At 53.1% G+C, this 22,977-nt stretch overlaps 2 protein-coding genes across 2 annotated transcripts; one reads left to right on the top strand and one right to left on the bottom strand.

Annotated features, from left to right (window-relative positions):
- The first annotated feature begins 740 nt into the window (after positions 1-740).
- LOC131206668 (calpain-B-like) lies at positions 741-5,304 on the top strand. Its single transcript, XM_058199329.1, has 6 exons — positions 741-887; positions 2,472-4,001; positions 4,075-4,116; positions 4,192-4,561; positions 4,624-4,950; positions 5,026-5,304. Exons 1-6 carry the CDS (start codon positions 741-743, stop codon positions 5,109-5,111), a joined length of 2,502 nt encoding a protein of 833 aa, XP_058055312.1. The 3' UTR covers positions 5,112-5,304.
- On the bottom strand, positions 5,118-8,230 carry LOC131205708 (calpain-B-like). Its single transcript, XM_058197923.1, has 4 exons — positions 8,095-8,230; positions 6,950-7,612; positions 5,405-6,893; positions 5,118-5,341 (listed from the first exon to the last, which is right to left on the bottom strand). Exons 1-4 carry the CDS (start codon positions 8,179-8,181, stop codon positions 5,322-5,324), a joined length of 2,259 nt encoding a protein of 752 aa, XP_058053906.1. The 5' UTR covers positions 8,182-8,230; the 3' UTR covers positions 5,118-5,321.
- Positions 8,231-22,977: the final 14,747 nt, after the last annotated feature.

Genomic DNA, 22,977 nt, shown 5'->3' on the forward strand with positions numbered 1-22,977 from the left:
CGGTCGGTATCGATTGTGTAAGACGCTTCTGCTCATTCGATGCTGGACATTGGGTCGGCCAATAAATAGTTGGGCAAAACTTTCGTTCAGTGCGGTGATGATGTTTTCAAGGTATGATCACAGTACACATTGAGTTGAGTTGCGAAGACGAGGTGATTTGAGTTTGAAACTAGAATTTCATTGTGCCCAACTTAAGGAAAATTTATCATATTTAAAGAAAGCTATTTTCGATAATAGAAAATGATTATCTTTCTAGCACCGCTTCTATTCTCAGCACGTCGACAACCTATTGTGACCTTCCGAATATCTTTACGATTCTAATGGATGCGCCGAATTCAAATTAATCGGTGGCCACCAAAGGGGGCGCCAATACGAAAACGTAACCCGGACGCAAATCCACGAATCCACGCACATCCGCGCACTGTGTTGGTTTTTGGCTTATCATTAAACAGATGTGGCGCGACGCGTTTTTTTATGCTTGGCTGCCACCATGCTTCGGCCGTTGTTTGTGAATCGTGGCCACCCGAAGAGACGCTCGGTCACGATGCCTCGGTGTACCCTGGTTCGGATGCGAAGGATGCGAAAAAACCCGCGCGATCAACATCTTACGGCGGCGGACGGCGCGCGTTCAGTTCGATTGCGTCCAGCGTCCTGAACGGTTCGACGGGGCATTCGCACCGATCCGCCCGTTAGTAGTTCGAGTGGACGAGGAAGTAGATTGTGTCTCCGACGACTGACAAATGCCGGCCCCAACGCGCATCACACGACCGGTGGTGGAGCCCAGCAAGGGGCAAGGAATCGGGCTGGCGACAGTGACGGTCACCGGCAAAACGACGCTCCATCAGTCGAGGACCCGATTCCTGCCGGTGGAGTTCGATCGGCATGGCGTAAGTGTGGCGTTAGACAGGAGAGGATCACCACCAAGGATCGCGGATCGCGTGTCCATCCTTTGGCCCGTGCTGTGGAGCTGTGGTTTAAATTTAGACAGTGTCAAGTGCGCGCAACTACAATGTGTTTGTTTTGGGGGGTTTGTGGGCCAACACGGTCACCACGGTTGCGACTCCTTAGTTCGCACACCCCGTTCAAGTCGGAAGACGGTTCCGTTGAATGGCCGTGCGAGAATTATGGCAGGTTTTATTGAAGGGGGTAGGTGGCCTAGGCCTAGAAGGAAACAGACCAGCAGACGGGCGACCTTCGAAGTGCGGTAACCGTGACCGTGGCAGAGCGCGGAGGTGCCAAGAACAAGAACACGATCCGCGACCGATAGAACGCGGCGAAGGTTGTTGCTTCCCTTCTTGATTACCGCTTTATGTAGTTTTCGCGTCCGGTGAACCGGTTTATTTTGAGGTTTTTTGCGAGCTCCTTCTGATTTCGCGGTGCTTTTCGTTATAATTGCGCCCGGTTTGTCCTTTAAGAGCCGTTCTCTTGCGCACAAGATTGCGGTGGCGATGCTGGGCCGGTTTCGGTGGTTGGCTCTCTTATCAGTTCGCTGGTTCGCTGTTTGCCAATATAATTTCGCCTGCAAGCTGTGTTCCCGAATAGTAAACATGATTAGCTATCTGACCAAGACCGGTTCGTTGACGCCGGCGTTCTAACTTCAATTTGAACGACATCAACAATAATAATTCCATATCAGGCCATCCTACGATTGGGTGCGACGATCTAATTCACTTGACCACGCGTTCCGGAAAGTCCGGAAAATTCCCCAGACCGTGCGGCGAATTTAATTATGAAAAACCCTCACATGGCGGAAGCGGGCCGGGCCTGCCCGGTTTATGGCGGTCCCCATGGGGGGGTCGGGTTGACTCACGTCTCGCAACAGGCGACAACGCAGAGCAACAAAGAATTATCAGCAACAAAGCAACAAAGAACCGCCACTGTCTGGTGACTTTTCACGCCACAGACCCCCTAAACTCCGATTAACAGCATGGTGCGCGGTTCACGCGGTTTCGTGCTGACAAGAGATGCGTGTGCCTAATGGTGCCCGGAACACTACCACCCGTTCCGATGCAATCCGATGCTAACGCGGGAGCAAGTGAGTGTGTCCCAATCAAGGCCATATGGAAGCGCAACAGGTTGCGCAACGAATCCGATAATGAACGGTGCGGGTTAGTGTGCCCCATCATTAAATCGTTGACACCGACGATCGATACTAGCTTTGTGTGCTCTCTTGCATGCTGTGTCCCCCTTGATAACAAGAGTATGATTCTGTTTTCAAACGACGTACCGCTTCTAATCGATTCTTGCGGAATAGAACCTCGATTTTCTCTCATTGGATATGTTATTTCCAACAATGGGATCGTTTTATTTCAACGATCCTCCCGACGCTACCACGAAACGCTAGACTAATAGGTTCACAGTAACTTCTCGGGCGAATTTTAATGCCGCGCGAGTCTGCGGAAATGGCCACTAAAAGTAGCCCAGCTTTGTTTGCCCAACACCTCAGAAATGCTCCTGGTTCCCTATTGTAGAAAGCTACTCTCAAACCGGACCCGCTCCGGCCGACGAGCGTTCAGGATTTCTACAAACTGCGCGACGAGTGCCTGCGCCGTGGCACCCTCTTCGAGGATCCCGAATTCCCGGCCGACGATTCGTCCCTCAACGTGACGCGCCTGACCAGCCGCTCGAGTCAGTTCAAATGGATGCGCCCACGGGAACTAAATCCGGGTGCCGTCTTCTCGTCCGATGGCTTCTCGCGGTTCGACATCCAGCAGGGCCTGCTCGGTGACTGCTGGCTGCTGGCGGCGGCCGCCAATCTGACCGTGCATCCGGTCCTGTTCCATCGTGTCGTCCCGGACGATAACGATGGGCTGGATGGGAACGCGCGTTACGCCGGTATCTTCCACTTCCGCTTCTGGCGCTTCGGCCAGTGGTACGACGTGGTGGTGGACGACCGTCTGCCGACACTCCACGGTCAGCTGGCGTACATCAAGTCGTCGGCGAAGAACGAGTTCTGGAGTGCACTGCTTGAAAAAGCGTATGCCAAGCTGTTCGGATCGTACGAAGCACTCAGCGGTGGAACGGCCAGCGAAGCGATGGAGGATTTTACCGGTGGCCTAACGGAGGGCTACGAGATGAAGGGCGCTCCGAAGGATCTGTTCGAGAGGATCGAGAAGGGGTGCGCCAACCTCGCCATGTTTGCCTGCAGCATCGAGGCTGGTGCCGGGGAGATGGAACAGGAGACAGCGCAAGGGCTGGTGAAGGGCCACGCGTACTCGATCACCAAGGCGCAGGCGGTGGACATAGAAACGCCCCGGGTGAAGGGCAAGATCCAGCTGCTCCGTCTGCGCAATCCGTGGGGCAACGAGAACGAGTGGAACGGCGCGTGGTCGGACAAGAGTGCCGAGTGGGGCTTCATCAAGGAGGAGACGAAGCGTGCGATTGGCCTCACGTTCGAGGTGGACGGTGAGTTCTGGATGTCGTATCCGGATTTTGTGAAGTACTTCGATCGGGTCGAAATGTGCCACCTCAGTCCGGACTGTCCGATCGCGCAGCGAGAGGGCCGGTTCGGGTGGCGCCAGTCGTCGTTCGAGGGCGAATGGGTGATTGGCAGTACGGCCGGCGGTTGCCGTAATTTTCTGGAGACGTTTTGGCACAATCCCCAGTATGTGATCCGGCTGGAGGATCCGGACGAGGACGACGACGAGCAGCAGTGTACACTGATCGTGTCGTTGATCCAGAAGAACCGCCGATCGAAGCGAAACAAGGGCATCGCCTGTCTGACGATCGGGTTCGCATTGTACCGAGTGGAGCCGAGTGACCTGCAGCAAAAACCACTGCCCCGCGACTGGTTCGCTAGCCACCTGAGTGCTGCCAAGTCCACGTTCATCAACCTGCGCGAGGTGACCTGCCGGTTTCGGCTGCCGCCTGCCACGTACGTCATCGTGCCCTCAACGTTCGATCCGAACGAGGAGGGCGAGTTCATGATCCGGGTGTTCTCCGAGTGCCCGAGCAATTTGCAGGAAAACGACAGCCTCATCAAACTGGACTCGGTACCGACGGTAAGTGGGGGATCATGGGATCATGCCCGGTTGGAGATCCTGCATTGTAAATAACATTTCATCTTCAAACAAGGTACCGGATGCTAAAGCAATGACACCAACGAAACCGTCGAATGTAAGTCGCCGGCCACTGCTTCTCGGGTGTGCGTGGAAATTCGCGATCTCATGGTGCCCGGTCTTTCTCCCGCAGGATTCGACGGTAACCGATGCGCAGCGAGCGGCCATGGAACGGCTGTTTGTGGAGGTCGCCGGAGAAGACGCAGAAGTCGATTGGATGGAGCTGAAGCTTGTGCTGGATCGGTGCTTCCGTGAGGACATTGCCAAGGCGGCCCGGGGCATCTCGCAAACGTACCAAACTTACGCGGTGCCACCGCAGAAAGACCCGTCCGGCAACTCGGACGCAGCCAGCATCCGGAACGAAATCTGTGGCATGTGGCCGATGCTGCAAACGTTCTTCCGGAACTTGGCCGGTGGCGATAACCGCCCCGCGTTAAACGGAGGCACCGCGGCCGGTATAGAAGCGGACCTAATGCTTAGCGAAAGTGCCACACAAACGCGCGGTAAGTTGCTCGAATGACGCGGGACAGCTTGAGGAAGCTCTAATCCTTCGTTCGATTTGTAGCTGATCCCTCGAATCCGGGCTTCTCGAAGGACGCTTGCCGTGCCATGGTGGCCATGCTGGATGAGGATGGATCCGGCAAGCTGGGCCTCAGTGAGTTCCAGAAACTACTATCGGAGATCGCGCGCTGGAAGGCCGTCTTCAAGCAGTACGATCAGGATCAAAGCGGTCGCATCAATCCGTTCGAGTTGCGGGCCGCCCTCCAGTCGGCCGGATACAGTCTCAACAATCACATCATAAACATGCTGATGCACCGGTACGGTTCGCGCGAAGGTGAAATTTGGTTCGATGACTTTGTCACCTGTGCCGTCAAGATCCGCACCATGTTTGGTAAGCCCACGAGAGGTGGACGAAAGGCGAATGATTCCACATAACCCGGCGCGCTTCTTCTCCATCCCCAAACAGATGCTTTCCGTGCGAAGGACTTGGGCAACCAGAACGTGGCGCGCTTCACGCTCGAGGAATGGATAGCCAAGACAATTTATTCTTAGAACGGGAATTATGCCGTACTGCCGTAAGACTGCGGGTCCACAATGCGAGCTTTTGGTGTTTAACGTATCACTAATGCACAAACCGGGGAACGGACCCGGATCCACAGGATCCGGTTGGGGGACACCAATTGTTAAGCGTAATCGTCGAAATGTGAACCTTTATTGAAGTACAAGCTTTTACCAACACGCAACTCTCAAACGCGCTTAAGCTCATTCGCGATGAAGTAAATCTGAAACGAAAAGCATCGGATGAAGTAAATTTGGCGAGTCTCAGCTACACAACAACCTCTCACCTATCGTGTTACGGCATTCGGCAGCACACAGCGCAAAGTCAATCAGCTCGATGTGGGTACGATTCAGCTCCACAACCATTCGCAGAAGCTTACAGAGGATCCTATTGTTGACGTTAAAGCCGGACGATCGCAATGCCTGACGCAGCTCCCGTCGGTCCAGTGTTCCGCTACCATCAACATCGTACAACCGGAAGGCCATCTCCCAGTGATACACATCACGCACGATCGTACGGAAGTGCTCAAAACCCAGCGTCGATCCATCACCACCGACCGTGCGTTTCATGAGCAACTCCGCAATGCGCTCCAACAGCTCAACCCTCTCATGGTTGTTGTCATCTCCATGCTCCACCGGCAGGTTGGTTCTAGAAGGGGTCGGCCGTACCCAAAAGCAGGCACACAGTTGGAGCAAACAGGACCACATCTTTCGCCACGGCGAGTAACTCATCTGCGGTTTGGTGTCGTTCGATCGCCGACCCGGCCGGGTGTCGATTCGGCAAAAGAATTGCTTCCGGAGGATCTCCTGCAGTGCCCGTTGGTCAATTTGCTCGCCCTTGTCGGCGCAGCTGTAGAACTGATCGGCCAGCACCGGCCAGCGAGGTGTGTCAAACAGTGGGCTCTGTTCGGTGATCCGATCGTCGATCGTACCGAAACAGAGGATCGCATCGTTCTCACTCAGTGTGTTGCAGCGTTCGGTGAAGATTCGAAGCAAATAGTCGCCCTCCTCGCCGGGATCGAACGTAGAGGGGATGACCAGGTAGTGGCCCGGTTCCAGCGAAAGCCGGCAGCTGACTTCGCGGGCGTTAATAAAGATCGAGCTACCGACGATGGCGTGATCGTGCTGCTGAAAGAACTCTTTCGGTATCGGTTTCAACCGAAGGTCTTCCCTGGTGACACGATAAACGATGAAGCCAATCGTGAGGCTGTGTAGCGCGTCGGCTCGGCGGTACTTTTGCATTAGCGCGATCACCACGGACGATCTGCGGGACGATTCCTGGATGTGAATGGTGTACTGTGGGTTCATGACGAACGTGTCCAAGTTGGACGCACTGCCACCGGCCGTCGTTTCGCGAACCCATTGACCATCGAGCGAATGTAGCTGCCACTGGAACTCACTCTCCGTCGGGTCGGGACCAGTTCCGCCGTCGGCGTCACCCTCCGAGCTATGCATTTCCGGTGACAGATGGCACACTTCCATTCGATCAAAGTGTTTCATAAAATCGCCCAGATCCATCCAAAACTCGCCATCGTTCTCGATCGTCAGTGCGAGATGCTTCCGTTCGGCGCCGTTGATCGTCTTCCACTCGCGCGATTTGTCACTCCAGCGACCGTTCCACTCAACGCCCGAGCCCCACGGATTCCGTATGCGAAGTAACCGCACACGGTCGGCTTCACTGTACAGACCGACCAGCTCGTGTAGCTTGGTGATGGAATAGGAATGTCCTCGCAGCAGACCATCTTTCGTCGCGACGTTCTCCCCCGTCGGGTCACTCTGAAAAAATGGCAGCATGATCATCGCACCTAACTTAAAATCCAGCACCATCTTACCTTCAGATTGCACGCAAACATGGATCCCGCCTCGAACCCACTGCAAAGAATGTCCCACAGTTGGTCCTCCTTGTCGGGCATCTTTTTCGGTTGGTAAAACTCCGTCAACCCCCCGGTCAGATCTTGCATCGCTTCGCGGGCCGTCCCACCATCGAGGGCCGCATACGAACCGTAAAACTTTGCGTACGCTTTTTCGAGCAGGGCGCTCCATAATTCGTTCCGTTTGTTGGAGCGCCCAAAAATGAGCTGTCCATCGCCATCCGTCGGCAGCCGATCGTCGATCACCACCTCAACCCACTGACCAAACTCCCAGAACCGGAAATGGAATATGCCGGCGTACGTGCCTCCGCCGAAACTATTGTCCTCCGGTATGGCCCGTCGGAAGAGCCACGGGTGAGTGGTTAGGTTGGCGGCCGCCGTCAGCAGCCAGCAATCGTTCAGCGCACCCTGGCAGATGTCGAACCGGGACGCTCCGTCGACGAAGAAGAGCGCCTGCTTGCTAATCTCCGGTGGGCGTCTCCATTGAACGTTCCTGACCGACGGGATGCCGATCGACGCATCTGACGCGCGAAAGTCCGGGTCCTCGAAAAGGGTCCCCCGCTCGAGGTGGGCTTGCCGCAGTTGATAGAAGTTTTGATGCCCTTCGGAGGGTTGATACACGGGCTGCCGAGGAGGAAGGAGCGATTCTTAGATACTGTGAGGGACATGACTCAGACTTATGCTGTACCCAGGAGGACAACCATTTTCCGTTTGATTTTATTCTTGCCCTAGATTAGTCATGGATCGGAACAAAAAGCCTAGCATATGTTTGGCGATAGCCATAGTTTTGCACAACACAACCACCAGCCTAGTTTCTTCTATTTATTGACCGTTGTGTGTTGAGCCACATGAGGCATGTTTGGCCAGGTGTTTCCAAGCACTTCCAAGCAATATTAACGTCGTAAAACACGTGTTAAACAAGACACCGAACGCTTCGACAAGGACTGATTAATGTAACCGTGACCCGGCTTGGTTAACCTTCAGCGACAAACCCGATCAACCGATAAGGTTGTGTGCGCCTCGCCATTCTTCAAGTGGATCGTTCCAAATAACCGATTTCTTGTGCGTAATTGATGCTCCCTCTGATTCCCGTTCCCGAATATTACCTCATCGTTGTTGAATGAAACTGGCAAAAAGCGTGGCGATGGTCGCCACGTTGCGCTCGTCGGTTGGCTGCTCTCTTTGGTAGGCATTCTAAGTAACGGAAATTACATCCCCCACTTAGTTCAATATCCAGCGGAATTCGAATTTCACTTTCTTCGCGTAAACGACGCGAATGGCACAGCTGTTAATTGATAACAGAGCGGGGCGCGTGGTTAACCCTACGCGATACGAACCGCAACTAACGCGAGAATTTGCACAACGGATTGCCGCTACGCATAACACAGGCGCGCGGCTTATCGCGGCCGCGGACACGAATTCCGTTGGAAGAAGAAGTATGTTGATTGCAAACACACAGAGCGGATCGTGGGAATCGAGCTCCCTTCGATGGCTCCAATCTCGAAACTGTCGTTCGTCCTACAACCCTTCCCGGTTTCACTTCCGGTCACGCTTGCTTCCACACCAGTTCCGGACCACCTTGGGGATGTCACAGCGGCATCGATGACCCTGGGCGGAACTGTTGTTTCTGATCGCCAACCTGCCGGTGCTCTCACCGGTACCATATGGAGTGCACTATCGCGGCCACATATCCGCCAGAGGCCCGCCATATATTCCGGTCAAACGGTTTAAAGGGTTTACTACATTCTTTTAAGCATAACTCGGATCGCGGTGTGGTCTATACTGAGCCGGTAATTTGCAAATAACAAACTTGTGGCGGCCACGACCACGGACAAATTAAATCTCGTTATGGAACCCTTGCTCTCTCGGAGTCTGGTTCGTGTCCCGGCACGCGAGAGGCAAAAGAGAATGCGAGATCCAGCTCGGAGAGTGCGGGACCCCCTTTTTAAAACCGGTCCAACCGTTTGCAGAAAGGGTAATGATAATGATAGTAGCAAAATACTACGTAGTCCCTGTCCGGTTTCGGCCTTTGCGTATTGAACAGCAAATTCTCTGGCAGCAGTTTGTTTGATCCATGTGATAACGGATGAGACTCCATGTGAATAAAAAGCGCAAATCAAACTTCCGTACGCAAATAAAACATGTTTACTGACTTTACATGCTTCAGCTGCCAAACTTGAAATGATATCGTCCACGAACCGAGGACCATATTATATCAGGAAGAATTCGTTGAAAGATCCAACAGATTTAAATTTACTCAAAGTATTACTTAGTTTATGCTTTTCAAACTATTTCGAAGCAAAAGGATCGAGATTTTCAGCAACTTTATGGATAAAATTGTAATGAGCATCCTAATCTACTTTTGACATTTTTCGTAATTAAACTTGTTATTAAACTTCCGAAGTTCAGTGAAATTAAGTTAAAGCGAATATCTTTTATTAGAAAAAATGCAACATGTGCCAATTTAGGATCACCCTGTTGAGCGATTTCGCCTGCTACTCTTTTCGCCCTCTCTTTGTGCAGCGAAACCCCTTGGCGTCTCTTTCTCGCCCAGACCGTTGGCCAAACAAGGCCAACAGCATTGTCGCGAGTTTTGCGGTGAAGTGGTTTCATCGGCTCTGGCTGTGTGCGTTCGGAGCATTTTGTCCGGTGAGAAAAGAGCCAGTACTCCGTCAAAACGCTCGCCGTGAAAACAAAATGTCTACTTCTACCGTCGTCGTCGCAGCATAGTGTGTCGCGGGTATATTTTGTTTTTCCTAGCCCAACCCAGTCTGGTCGTTTTGAAGTGATCTCTTTCCCGGGAACGCGGTGAATTTAACGACGTCCCCGGAACGCTCGGTCCGTCGTTCCGATTTAGGTTATCGTTCGTTCGTTCGTGGCGTGGCCCCGCTCGCCCTGCACTGGTTCGTGACCCGTGGCTTTTGTGGGCTCTCTCTCGGTGTGCGGCGACGGCCGTAGGTGTCTGAATTAGATTTGGAGCACATTTGGTGGCCATTCGCGAACGGGTGGCGATTAGACTGGTTGGCGGGTGCAGTGAAGCGAAAAAGGTTAAATCTCGCAGCAAAGCAGTCCTCCTAGCTAGGGGTGTGTGCGTGCGTGCGTGTGCGTGATGCGGGCACCGAGCCCAGACGTTGAATGGGTTGGTTGGTGGCCGGAAAATGGAACACACCTTCGCGGTGGATAAAATGTGCCCTGGACATATTCCGTCAACCAGGTTGCTGCGTAACATCCTCGAACTGTGAATTTGTCCTTAATTTTGCCACAGTCTCTGTTCCGTTGCTGGGAGCAACGGGGATTTTTCAGAGCGCTCTTTTCCTTCCACTTGAAGAATTTCTTCGGCGGACCTCTCTCGCGCTCTCTTCGGAGCACGGATCGAGAGCGCTTCGTTCTCTCTCTCTCTCCCGCGCGGCCAAAAAGAGCATTGTTGGTGAAAGGTGGTACCGATACACTCCTGGAATACGGTACACGAGTCCGGGGTGGCCTCTTACGGCCGGATGTTGACGTAGATGAGGGCCCAAGAAAGTAAAAATCGGAATTGGATCGGCCGGAAAGCTGCGCGGCATGGCTACATCGATTGCCCCGATTGTTGGGGTCTATGGTGAAAGAAGTAAACCTGTGGCGGCGATGTGTGCAAAGTGATCGGAGCAACCTCTGCTGTGATTAATCCTTTTACGGACCAATGCAAACAGTGAGAGACCGTGGTGCCCTGCTGTCAGACGACGGGCCATAAGGCGAAGAGCTGTCCGGGGGCTGGTGACCACGGTGAAGACACGCACACAAAGGCCCGTGTGGGGGCAAGTCAAGCAAGGAGAACCTGTACGCACTGCTAGGCTAGGGCTAGGCGAGAGATTGAAAAGCATCATCTCCGGCCGTCCGTCGGATGTCTAGCACTTCCTGCGCTTTTCCGTTTGCACGCGAATCGCTCCGTATGTGTGCGTGGTGAAACTGACACCAACCTCTGACTTTGTGGTGCGCCAGTTGTCACAACCCGGCAGCGGCTTTGCTCGTGTTGGTGAACGCGAGAGCACACCGCAGAGCTCGAAAAGTGGTGATAGACAATCACAAACCATCGACTACCAACAACCTCTCTCCTGGTGCGGACCGTGCCGTGGAAGGATGGACGCAGGGAAAATTGAAGAGAAAATTAGCTAAAATATTCCGCTCGAAAGTGGGCCCAGCGTGGTGTGCATTCTCTTCACTCACCCGGTAATAACAGCTCTTTGAGTGAGAGTGAGCGTAAAGCGGCAGCATCACCATCAGCGGCAGCTAGAAATGCGAAAATCGAGCAAAATAGTTCCAAATTGCACCGCAAACGCACGGACATCTGTGTAGGAGAACGCTGTTTTCCGCCGCTGCAAGGAAGCTGCAAAAAAGAGAAGTTGAATGCGGGGAGTGCGATGCACTTCGGGCACTTTTTTTGCTGCCCCCAAACTCCGGTCGTCATCACGCCCCTGTGTGTGCGTTTTCTCGGCTATACGTGAGCGTGTATGTGTGGGCAGTAGTAGTTAAGGAGGTAAAATATGCTCGAAAAAGGTGTGAAATGAACTTGGAACATCATCCACAGGGGCAATCTGTTTTCGGTGTGTAAGGTGTAGGTGAAGAAAGAGAGCATAAGCCCCCCCCCCTCCCCGAGTGGGCAGAGAAAACGGATGTGTTACGCTCGCTCGAGAGAAAAGCTGCGCGTCGAAAGAAGTAACTGAAAAAACCCGCAAAAGAATCTATTTTTTTGACTCAGAGCAGAGTCAGAAAGGAAGCAAAGTCAACCCCTCCGATCAAGGTCCGCTGCTCTGTGTGCTTGTTTGTGTTGGTGCAAGACGTCTCGTAGAGCATACGCGCCAGCGGGATCCTCGGCAAGATGTTGTGACAACGTCGGCGATTCGTGATGCAGATACGGGGTTGTTAAAAAACAGTGCTCCCTTTGTGGCCGACTGTTGTTGTTGAGGTAATTCCCATTCTTTTTAATGCTAAAACTTTGATTGTAGATCGGTATTGCTGGGCAGCACACAGAAGGAAGCATCACAGCTGGCAGCTTCGAAGAGGGCATCGTTTTCCCCATTCACCGGTGATGAGCGATTTCCGCAAGAATAACACTGAAGTTCTTCACCCAACGAGAGGGTATCGAGAGAGTAGCCACTGTCGCCGTCCGACCTACATTCGCGTTTATGTCTCGACGCGTCTGTCGCAATACTGTGTCGATTTTCCGACTGATTCGGCCCACCCGGGGGCTACTACGATGGCGGCGGTACCACACTCCGAGTAGTTGCTAGGCGATGGAAAAAAAGGTTACTCAGAGTTTCCTTGGAGAGTTTCCTTTGGCCACCTTTTCACACTTCCGCTGGTCGGTGGGCGCGCCGCCACAGAGAGCCCATTATGCAGCCCATGCATACGCCTACGGGGCCTACTGGGTGACTGTTGCGTATGAGAGCGGATGTGTGTGCCTTCTCTGTCTCTCTCTCGTCCTTCGCCACCCCGTAATGACGATGGGCTTATTCCCCGCCGCGTGTCCGTTAAATGGTCAGCAGAGCCTACCCTATAGCCTGTCAGTCTGTGCCTGGTTTCGTGTTTTTTGAGCTTCGGTTTCGCGTTCTCCGCGTTTACCGTTTTCGTTGGCTTTTCCTTCGGTAAGAATTCGTTCTATCGGGCGGATGTGAATAATGTACTCTACGGCTCTTCTTTTTTCACCCTTTTTAGCGCTTGATCGCTTCGATGCAGGCAGGTTGGCTGTTTGGGCTTTCTTATGAATTACGACGGCCGCCCGTCTTTTACCTGTTATGTATGCGTGAGTCATACTTTTCAACTTCTCACATGAAACGCCCTGTAACGGGTTTACAGTGAGTGGTTCTACTCTAAGGTGACGTTTTGACGCTTCTTTTTATCCTTCAGCGAGCAAAGCATGCTGCCAAAATGAACAATGTGACAATTTGCAAAGGTCACTACAACGCCGCCTAACGCGTGTTCTCTATTTGGCATTTTTAGCTGACCGGCCGATTCGGAGCTACTTTGTGAGTTATTTATTTTTTGTGGAAGTCAATTTGACGGTGATAATGGACTCTCTGGTTGGTGGTTGTTTCCATGTTCTACAGCATACATTGTTTCAACGCGCAAAAGGTGTTGAAATGCACACATACAAAGAGAAGGAAGTCCTTCTGCCATTGGGGAACCTCACCTCGGCGCCGGCCACGAACGCCCGCCATTCAACATCGATCCACATCGCGAGCGCACTCTGTGGTGGGTGTGAGAGTTTATTTTACGACGTTATTTTCTCCTTTGACGTCAGCGAGAAACACACGCCACCGCGCGGCGGCCGTCGCAGCTACGAGGGGGGTTCTACGCGATGGGTTGAACCCGCGGAATGTGCGGCGGGCGTGTTGGCGGTCCGGGGCGAATTTGGATGGGTTCGGATCTGCGTGGCAGCAGCGCGGCAATGTTGTGTTGCGCCTACGGCCAGCCAACCCGTCGAAGAGAAGCGTAAAAAGGGAACGTAATCACCCGCTGGCGTTTATACGATGGGATCTAGATTGGATTTAGTAGCCAAACTTCTTACGCTCTCGCTCTCTCTCACACACATACCCACAGAGCCTGCTTTCATCTCTTTCTCTATTCACTCATTTTCAGCTCTGTGCCAATAACATCGTTACCTGTCGAGCTAAAAGTGAAGTTTCCCTCGGCATCTGACTTTCAATTCAAGATGTTCTGTACCCGTTGGCCATACGATCCACCGTCGTTGTGTACCTTCCGTGGACTTATGTGTGACGTGCGCTTGGGAATCGATTACAGTTACTGGCGCCAACTTTGATCCTTCAAATTGAACGTTTAAGAGAGACTAATGTGTGGCCAGCAACAAGGCTGCAACTGAAAAGAAAGGTGACCTGCGGCACATTTTGGGGTCTGTTCTCTAAGATTTATGGCTTTATGGTGCACTTTGTTGTGAACCAGAGAGTTTTACGTGTTTTCGAACCCAGCGAACAAAACGCGGTCGGTCTGAGTCGTGCGGGCCCTCAATCGCGCAGCGATACGGCGGAGAGTAAGCTATCCGTGACTATTGACCTCATTTAAGAGGGCCGCAGCCCGCGCAGAGCTGAGGCGCCCTATGCTGGGGCCGTGCTTCGTATGGCCCATTTCTTCCGGACCGTCGGTCATCATCAACGTGTGATGTGTCGGCACTTCCTGTGTTTCGCCGTGCCCAAGTTCAACGGCGTCGAGCGAACGGAAGGTACTTCGAGATTCGATGACCCAAATCATCACTCGGAGCAGCAGCAGCAGTGCCATCAATCTCTTTGTGACCCCATCTCCAATAGTGTTCCGATAGTGAAATGAGGGTGATGATGCGACCCACCGTTGCACCGTTTTCGACGAATTCTTGATTCAGATTCGGATCAGGAGCTCTTCTCGCAGGATTCGAATTGCGGGTACGAATCGTGACTTCCCGACCAGATTAAGCCGTGATCGGTTGTAGCACGTAAACAAAACATAAACATCCCTCCGCATGGAGTTCTCGCGCGGTTGTTGTTTTGGCAATCGGTGACCGACCAACAAGAGAGGACAAAAAACACACACAATTATTATTTAACGTTTCATTGGCACGTATTGGGTTCAGCGCTGGGGGGCCCTTTTGCCTGTTTGCGCTATGTTTCTGGCAACACAGATGTTGCGTTGCTATCAACAATCGCTGGCCAGCCGCGCGCTACATTGAAGCAATAGTGCGCGTTGTTGCCCCACATAGGTTGTGTTTTTGTACCAAAACTCGAGTGCAGGCGCGGGTTCGTTGATGTCCGATGGTTTTTTTGGTTCCACGGTGTAAGAGGGTACCGCCACGCCTCGGTGATCACCGTGGGAACCGAAGAGGTTTCACTTTTTATGCTGCAGACGGTGGCCCTCTCCCTTTCCTGACGAAAGTCCTTAATCGGCCTATTTTTGTTCCGCCTTCCGACAGGTGTGACAGTTGAAAGAGGCAGGAAGGGGACACACCCGAGAGTGGGACGAACCGATCAACGAACCCTGTCGCGATGATTATTAGCTCTTCTTCGTTCCACCGGGAAGCAGTAATTAAGATGGTCGGTGGTCGGTCGCCCGGACTCCGGAAGTCGGTGCCTCGCGGGACTTTCTTGACTAATTTGTTGATCACCACCACACCAACACTGTTATCACCACATGCACACCACTCCTGTGTAGGGCGCGCGGACCTCAAACGGGTTCTACTACTTTCTGCTACTGCGTCGCGTAACCGCGGGGCAAAAATAGAAACCTACACGCGGGGGGCGGCCACGGAAGGACCTGGTTCGGACCACACGAGAGAGCCCCTCCGGATTGTGAGGTCAGCCGCAACGACTACGGCGACGACAAGCAACCGGAGCGGGAGATGCACGACGCGGCATTGCCACCTGCGTGTGGCGGCGTCGGCGGCGGCGGCTACCCTTGCGCAATGCTCCTCTGGTCGCGAACCGCAATCATGCAACAAAAACATGGCTCCGACACCGTGTCTCTGTGCGCGAGGCCCCAATGTTTTGTGGCTTTAAGCTGTCCGCGCAGGTTGCAGCAGCAGCGGGGCGCGTACATAAACCGGTGTATCGTATGTCGCGATGTATGAATGAGCTTTTTTTCGTTCTTTATTTTAAATCGGCAATGCAGGGTGTTTCGTAATGCAACGCAACCTTTGGAGGCCTTTCGGGGGCCACCAGCTAGCTCAGCACTTTGATGCCCGCGTTTAGGGCGATACTCCACTGTAGAATTGCGCTGCGTTTCTAGAACCGGTTGTTGAGAACCATGTTGTGGCCAATAAGTTTCTAGGAAAATCGAAACAAAAAGAAAGTTGCAGTTAAGTACGGTCGAAAGATTGCCAGACACCGGAAAGAAGCGTGGCACCGTTGTCGCGCGGTACTCACCGGATGACTCTCGAAGCTCCCAGCCGGCAAAGTGGCCGGTCCGGGTTTGGGGAATGTAGAGAAAAACGGACACACAACACATATTCGTCGAGAGACGATCACCACACATCAGAAGAGAAGTGCTGCATAAAATGGCGCTCGCGTAGGATACGCTCGTTAAATTCATCAATCTAGTTTTTCCTGTTTCCTAGTCTGGCCAGAGGACGGGACCGGGGCCGACGGGGCCAGGTGGTGAGTTTTCTTTCCCCAGTCCGCTTTTCCTCACCGGCGGGGCTGCCAAGCGTAAAAAAGTGTGAATGATAACCGTTTGCGAATTTTCGCATCGAAAAGCTTTCTCTTGAGTGGCTTTCAATGGCGCTCGCTTGGCCGGAGGTGACCGCCGGAAGCGCCAGGCTCCTCCATGCTGCCCAGAGCCCAGAGAGATCGGTCCGCGCGCGGATCGGTGAAATATGATGATGATGTTTGTTGTCATCCGCGCACGCGCAGCAGCGCCGCGGTCCGTTGGGAATGATAAGTGTTTGCGTAAATCAGGGAAACGACAGTTTGTGCAAGTCATTAGTGTCCGCACCGCACCGCAACCGGTCCCGTCCCGTCCCCGGTTCTCGGAAGTAGCATTGAGGGGGGGAGTGCGCTGTCGCCAGGCGCCAGTTCTCGGGGTGGCCAGTAGCGCGCTCTAGTGAGCGATTCAAATTGGTTCTATCAATAAGTCAAGGACGCGCGGGGACTATACCTTTTTAGTAAGGGCGGCACCGTTCCTTACGAGAAACGACGCCGGGCGAAGTGATCCGTTCGACAACAACCTGTTTGCGATTCGGCACTGGTCGATAGTTCCCCGAATATGGGTGACCAAAAAGTGTTGCAAAAGCCGTTCCGCGATGGCCTTCCGAAAAAGGGATACGTTGGTACGCGCGTCACCATGTGACTATTTCCTATTCCCTGCTGGCTCATGTTGGCCATGAAAGGATCTTTTTATGATGGCGTTCCGCCGATTTCAACCCATGTTACAAACCAAATACATTTATTTTATTCGTGTTTTTTAAATAAAATCTCGTGTCGCGGTCGCACCTAGGCACCGAGAACTCCACGAGTTGGCTCGAGAAGGCTCGGCCGGCTGGCACGCAATCGGCCTTCGGGCGGCGCTATCATGACCCATAAATACGTCACTTAGCCCTCCCCAGACAGAGCTGGGGCTGGGTTGAAATTAAATTCTTTTTAATTAAAATTTTGCGCCACATCGAACCCGTCGTCGTCCCATACCCAGTTCTTGGACAAACAAGACTCTCCCAGGTCGATGTATTTCGATTCATAAATCGATCGTGTGATGGTGAATTATTGATCGTTTCAAAAACGCACGCCTCGATGCAGCTCAGCGAGAGGCGGTGGCGGCTCACCCAAGCGTGGCGGCAACACTCAAGTTCCTTTCCCAAAAGTGCCGTGAAGGTGAGCGGTCTTTTCGTGACGCGGTGGTCTGTATCCTTAAATACCGTGTGGCACACGGGGTGCGTGACGGCCGGGGGGAGCTGGCACTGAAGTAGAACCTCGGGGCTCGTGGCAGAGTGGCGGAAAAGAAAATCAATCGCTAGCCGCTCCTCCAGCACATGCGGAACGCCGCTTCAGTAATAAGAGACCTTCATCGTCGTACAGCAGCAGGAGTGGCGCAGCGATAGTGAATCGCTTCCTCGTTCGCTTGATAGTGCGCCGCAGGACGGAGCGGTGTCCTCGAGCGTCCTCGAGCGTGTGGATGCTTCGGGGCGGCGAGCGTTACATAACAATCCGCGCTTAAAGGAGCCCTAATCCTTGTCCACCATCATGCTGTAATGCTGTAGTCCCCCCGGGCAGGCAGGTTCAGGTGTATTTCCCTCGACCGTATGATCTCTTAATCCAATCAGCAAAAAGGGTTGCTTACCGCGCGGCGTTATGTGTTGGTCGACAGAGGGAGCCACTGCGATTCGATGCGTGTTTGTGTCTGTGGCCAAACTATGGGTGCACTGAAATGAGACGGCCTCGATTTGATTCAGTTCGGATCAGCTGCTGCTGCCGCCTGCCTGCCTGCCACCACCCGCCTGTCTTGACCAAAGTTCTGTTTTATGACTCGCCAAGTCGGGGTCCAGTTCGCGGCAGCGTTACGTGGCGTTACGCTTGACACGCCTCGCACTGTTGGCGGCGCCGCTGACACTGAACACGGTCGATGGTGGATGATAGCACGGGGAGGAGGACGCACCACAACCTTCACCCCCCCCGGGGGCGGTGTCGTACGTGAGGATTTGCATTAGTGTGCTGCCGTTTTTTTTGCACGTTATCATCGAGCCCCAGCCACAGCCCCATTAGTTTCGTGTCACGGTGAGCGCGCGAGCTGGATTATTACCACCGTGTTTTTCCTTCGGCGAATCGGTGGAAGGCCATGGAACATAAGGACCAGCCGACGGGGCGACCCACCCGGTGGCGGTGCAACAAATATGCCACCGATTTCACCTTTTTTTGCAAACGATAACAGGCCTGATGGTGCCCTCTTCTAGAACCTGTTAAGCGAAAAATTTCATTATTATGAAGACATTATGGATGTTAATAATGTGGGGCCGCTCGATCAAATGATAATCGCCGATGCGTGTGTGCGAATTGTAACCTTAAACACATCTGCCCGCTCCCCATCACGGCTGGCTGACTGGCTGGGTCCTGGAAAGGGTGTTATTTTTAGAATTCTATCAGAATTTAAGACGTAGTTCGCCACCGATAAAAGAGCGCAGCTTGTTGTGGCTGGATCCATTCGTGGAAGGTATCACTGGCACATCTTTCGCCAACCGTTCGCCATTTCTTCGCCGGAAACTGTATTGGAACTTTGAAGTAGCGACGTCATGCGTCAGATTCGCCAATGAGTACTTGATGAATGGGGAGCCCGCCTCGTCCCAAGAACAGAGTATGTAATGTCAAGTTTAGCTCGAACGCGGGCTTCTTCGATTCGCCACTTCTGTGCTCTGGGTGTTGGATGTCAAGCGAGAAAGGAGCATATGAGCGGGGAGCGGGCTGTAACTTGATCTCCGGCGTACGTGGTTCGATTTCAGACACTTCGGATGCGGAGCCTTAGGGGTGGATTTGATTGGATAATGGATTGTAGCTCCTCTGCGAACCCGTTAGCAGCAGGAGTCCATGTGTCCCCGAGCAGCGAGAGAGAGAGAGTGCACTACTGGAAGAGATGCTAATCAAGTTCCTCTCAACCTCGTGGATCAATAGTCTCGATAGTGCTCGATAATCAAAGATGCTCTCTTCTAGCTTCAATCAATCTCGGCGTTTCTATGGCGATGTGATAATTCTGTCAACCAAGCGTCGATCCCGCGATGAGTAGGCTTCTGTGCGAGACGATGGAAAATCGATAAATCGAATACGGAAAAATAACGCATCCGACGTGTCCTAAATCCTCTTCGTTTTCCGTGTCGTGACCCGGTTTTCCATCTTTTAAATGCAAATTCTCCCCTCTCCCGAATGACCCTTCGTGACTAATTGTTTGTTTTTCGGTTTTTCTTCCAGATTTCCAACATCGGCCCCAAAGGTCCCTAAAGGTGCATTGCGTCAACCAGGAGGGCACCTTTTGAGACAGGCGGAATCCTTTTGATTGTTTGAAGCCTTTAATGATTTGACGCAACAGAGACGGGGCCGGCTGTGACCGGTTCCGGCAAATCAACGCAAGCCTAATGCCGCCCGAAGGAGACCCCGGAAGGCTTCAAACGAGAGAACTATCGTGTGTGATAAGGACCTTCATCGTAGAGCCGACTCGACAGTTGGCCATAGTTCCCAGGCGCCGCGAGGCAGACCAATCGTGGGTCTATTGCGGTTCTAGTGTCCTTTTAAAAATAGAATTAAGGATTCGTAGGACGTCCATGGGGCGACGGGTGCTCCTTGGGTAGGGTTTTGAAGAAAACGGCCCGTGATCCGTTTCAATAATCGATTCGATTTCCTCCTTGTTCGAGGGAACGGGACCGCCTCCAAGACAGTGGTAGCATTTCCTTTTCCGACGGGCGTCGTCCGCGTACGTAATCGTCCTTACGACCTGTGCCCAACAACACGCGCGCCGGGTTTTTGATAAATCATGTTGATAGGACCCAACGATAGTCACGCTCGTTCCCGAGCCCGCTAGATATGGTTCCCCTTGGGCCGAGAAATTGTTATATGAACCATTTCGGGAAACAATTCTTCGTTCGGGGGAACGTCCCAACGACGTAATAGTGGCCCGTCGGTGGCCATTATTTCGTTTCATTTTCGTAGCCGATTTTCCCTCCCCAACTTGCTAGGCTAACAAATCCTTAATTTTCGTTTCATTTTCTCTCTCCGGACGGTGAATCGATCCGAACAGAGTCGTGTGAGTGTGTGAGTGTGTGTGCATTGCACGGCTGTCCCGCGGAAGCTGCCCCGGCGTGTCCCGGTGTTCGTCCGCGAGAGGCGCTGCGACCGGGATTGTAGGCTGCGCGGCCTTAGAAAGTGTGTCCGCTCGTCGTAGGAGAATGGGAAACGATGTACCGAGCGTGATCAAGAAGAAGAAAAACATTTCCCGGGCGCCACTGCCACCTCCCAGCACCACTGCTGACTGCTGAGCACAGCGCGACGAGAGCAGCGAGGCCACATCTGGTGGAACCTCGAGAGCAGCATCCGGTCATAGCCAGCCAGCCAGTAGCCCACCCGTGGGTTCCGCCTTTCGGAAGCTTTTTTGAAGGCGTTTCATCAATGACTTCCGGTTTGTTGCTACCGGCGGGACGTAGTGTCATCCGGTGGCGCGTGTGTGCGGCATAGGGAACAAGCATCCATAAACCCGCGCCCCGGCCCGCTAAAGTGAGAGTCCTGTGAAACTCGGTGCAGTACGCGAAGGATGTTCAGTGAAGTAACAAAAACCAGTTGAAGAAACACGCAGTGTTGTGTACGAAGCGAAATACGCGTGACTGCGGCCAGAATTTTGAACAACCCCCCACAGCAGCAGCAGCAGCAGCAGCCCGATCGATATGTCGGCGACGATGAGAACCACCCTGCAGACGGTGCCGGAGTCGCTGCCGGCCGATCACATCACCAACAGTGGCGCCCCGGTCCAGTGTGCTGCCCAGATGGAACCGAAATCGCACTCGCACAGCAACTCGGCCGGCAACAAATCAATCCGCTCGTCCACGAGCCGGGTAAGTGTTTGCGGGACCTCTCTACATGTTCTGGGGTCTCCCCATCTCATACAGCAACATTGTCATTCGCTTCTCTCGTGCCGCTGGCCTCCTGGGGAGGCCTAGGTCTAAGATCGTTGTACAGAGCGGATGTCTACGTCCGGGGCGCCTAAGGCGATTTGTCTAAGGTCTGCCTTCGTAAAAGCTCCATTGTGTCGTCCTTTCTTTTGTCACAAGTTTGTTCGTACTTTAAGAGGTGATGGGCGCATAAAAAGGGAGCTTTTGTCGTGTCCGTCCACGCAAAGTACAGCTGATTAGTGTGTCTTCCAGGCGGGCGCGGGCGGCTGGCTAAATGATAAGGAAAGCCAATCGGGGGTGGATGGCCCCGATTGATCGATAATGTGGTGTGTACCCTTCTCGTGCGCGTCAAACTAACTGTGTAGCTTGTCATGTACATTGTTGCATCGCCCCCCGCCTGTCTCTTCGGGGTCCTTGTCTGGCTGGGGTTGCCTTCGTTGCCGATCGATTCCTTGCCCGCGTGCGACTGCATTCTCCGATTCTATTTTCGCTTCGATTCCGTAATGGCACACTAAACAAAAAGTTCGCTTCCCAAAGAAGATGTTAAAAACACAAACAAACACTGACAAAACTTTCGACATATACGTCGGCGGCTTCTGGTCGGCGCTGTTTTGTGCCTCTGAGAGATGCAATCAATAATGCACAAGAGAATGGGCTAGCGGCGGGGCCAACTCCAGTGTGGTGTCGTCGTGGCCGGGACTTACGTAACTCGCCCGCAGGCTCTAGGAACGGAAACACGTACCACCATAAATTCTGGGCCAAACGAAGCCAACAACTAAAGGCGCTCTCTTCGTACGACACATTTCTCGAGCCTCGCGTTTGGGTCCAGGGAAATCGTAAACAAATCCTGTGCGGAAGCTGTGTGCTACGCGGGTGTGTCCTTTCTCTCGGTAGGTGAGTGTTTTGCTGTGAAATGGTGTGTGTTGTAAAGATATCGACTCTACTTTAATTCCATTATTGCAGGCTCTCTGAATTTACGACGATCCTATGCGCCCCGTGGAAGTGCAACTCTCTGATAACCAGGTGGACCCCGCCGGGAGCTGGGTGCGCCCCGTTGTTTATCGTTGTCGGGCCAAGCCTATGTGCCAAGTTGGTTGCAATTCATGCATATTTCATCACTAAAGGATGGTGGCCACCCCACACGTATATTTGCATAACACACGTGGCCTAGCTCCACCGCTTCCTAGCGACCGAGCGAGAGAGTCCCGGTGTCCGCGTGTGGGGGTCTTTGGCAATTTATTCTACTTCCTTCTCGTGCGAGGCGACGCAGGAAAAGAACTCCCCGGTACGGCGGCCGTCGTGTCCTGCGTGTGCTGCGTAGATTGATGCTTGTTGTTTAGACTTCAGACGACGGGCGGATACGTATTTTCGGAAGGAGAGCCTTGCCACGTGGCCACCCGAACAGGGTGTTGTACGACCCATCGCACTCGCTAATGATGTGCGTAAGTGTGATGAAGGCTCCTAGTTCTGCCATTGTTTTCTCTGTGGGTCCCGCAGAACAGAAATTGCGTACCTTGAGTCCAAAAGCACCCTTCAATCTAGTCCCAAAGACTCTTCAGGGAGAGAAGGCACTCATTAAATATGTCCCATAAATGAGATGATGATGCATGTCATTGCGCGCGCGTTGCTGGCGATGATGGACCACCTGGGAGTTACGGCAAGGAGGGGGCTGTAAAGGATCCTTCGAGCTGAGAGCTCGATGGAATGTAAAGCCAAGCCGGGCGGGACTCGTCACAGAATGCCGGCGGCACCACGACCAACGACACCCTTGAGACAATAATTTTCCCCTTTGAGTCGAAGACGGGTTTGTGGCGCAGTCTAGACGGAATCCAGAGCATCGTGGTTGCGACTGGAAACGGGTCACTTTTTGGCCACGGTGTCCAAGAAGCTCTCTCGG

The sequence above is a fragment of the Anopheles bellator genome, chromosome 1, assembly GCF_943735745.2.
Source record: "Anopheles bellator chromosome 1, idAnoBellAS_SP24_06.2, whole genome shotgun sequence".
NCBI classification, from domain to species: domain Eukaryota; kingdom Metazoa; phylum Arthropoda; class Insecta; order Diptera; family Culicidae; genus Anopheles; species Anopheles bellator.

Excerpts from the sequence above, each read along its gene's own strand:
- LOC131205708 (XM_058197923.1), bottom strand. The coding sequence starts at position 8,181 with ATGCCTACCAAAGAGAGCAGCCAACCGACGAGCGCAACGTGGCGACCA. Across the intron at positions 7,613-8,094 it reads TTTCATTCAACAACGATGAG|CCCGTGTATCAACCCTCCGA; the intron begins GTAATATTCGGG and ends CCTCCTCGGCAG. Across the intron at positions 5,342-5,404 it reads CGAATGCCGTAACACGATAG|ATTTACTTCATCGCGAATGA; the intron begins GTGAGAGGTTGT and ends TTTTCGTTTCAG.
- LOC131206668 (XM_058199329.1), top strand. The coding sequence starts at position 741 with ATGCCGGCCCCAACGCGCATCACACGACCGGTGGTGGAGCCCAGCAAG. Across the intron at positions 4,002-4,074 it reads AACTGGACTCGGTACCGACG|GTACCGGATGCTAAAGCAAT; the intron begins GTAAGTGGGGGA and ends TCTTCAAACAAG. Across the intron at positions 4,117-4,191 it reads CACCAACGAAACCGTCGAAT|GATTCGACGGTAACCGATGC; the intron begins GTAAGTCGCCGG and ends TTTCTCCCGCAG.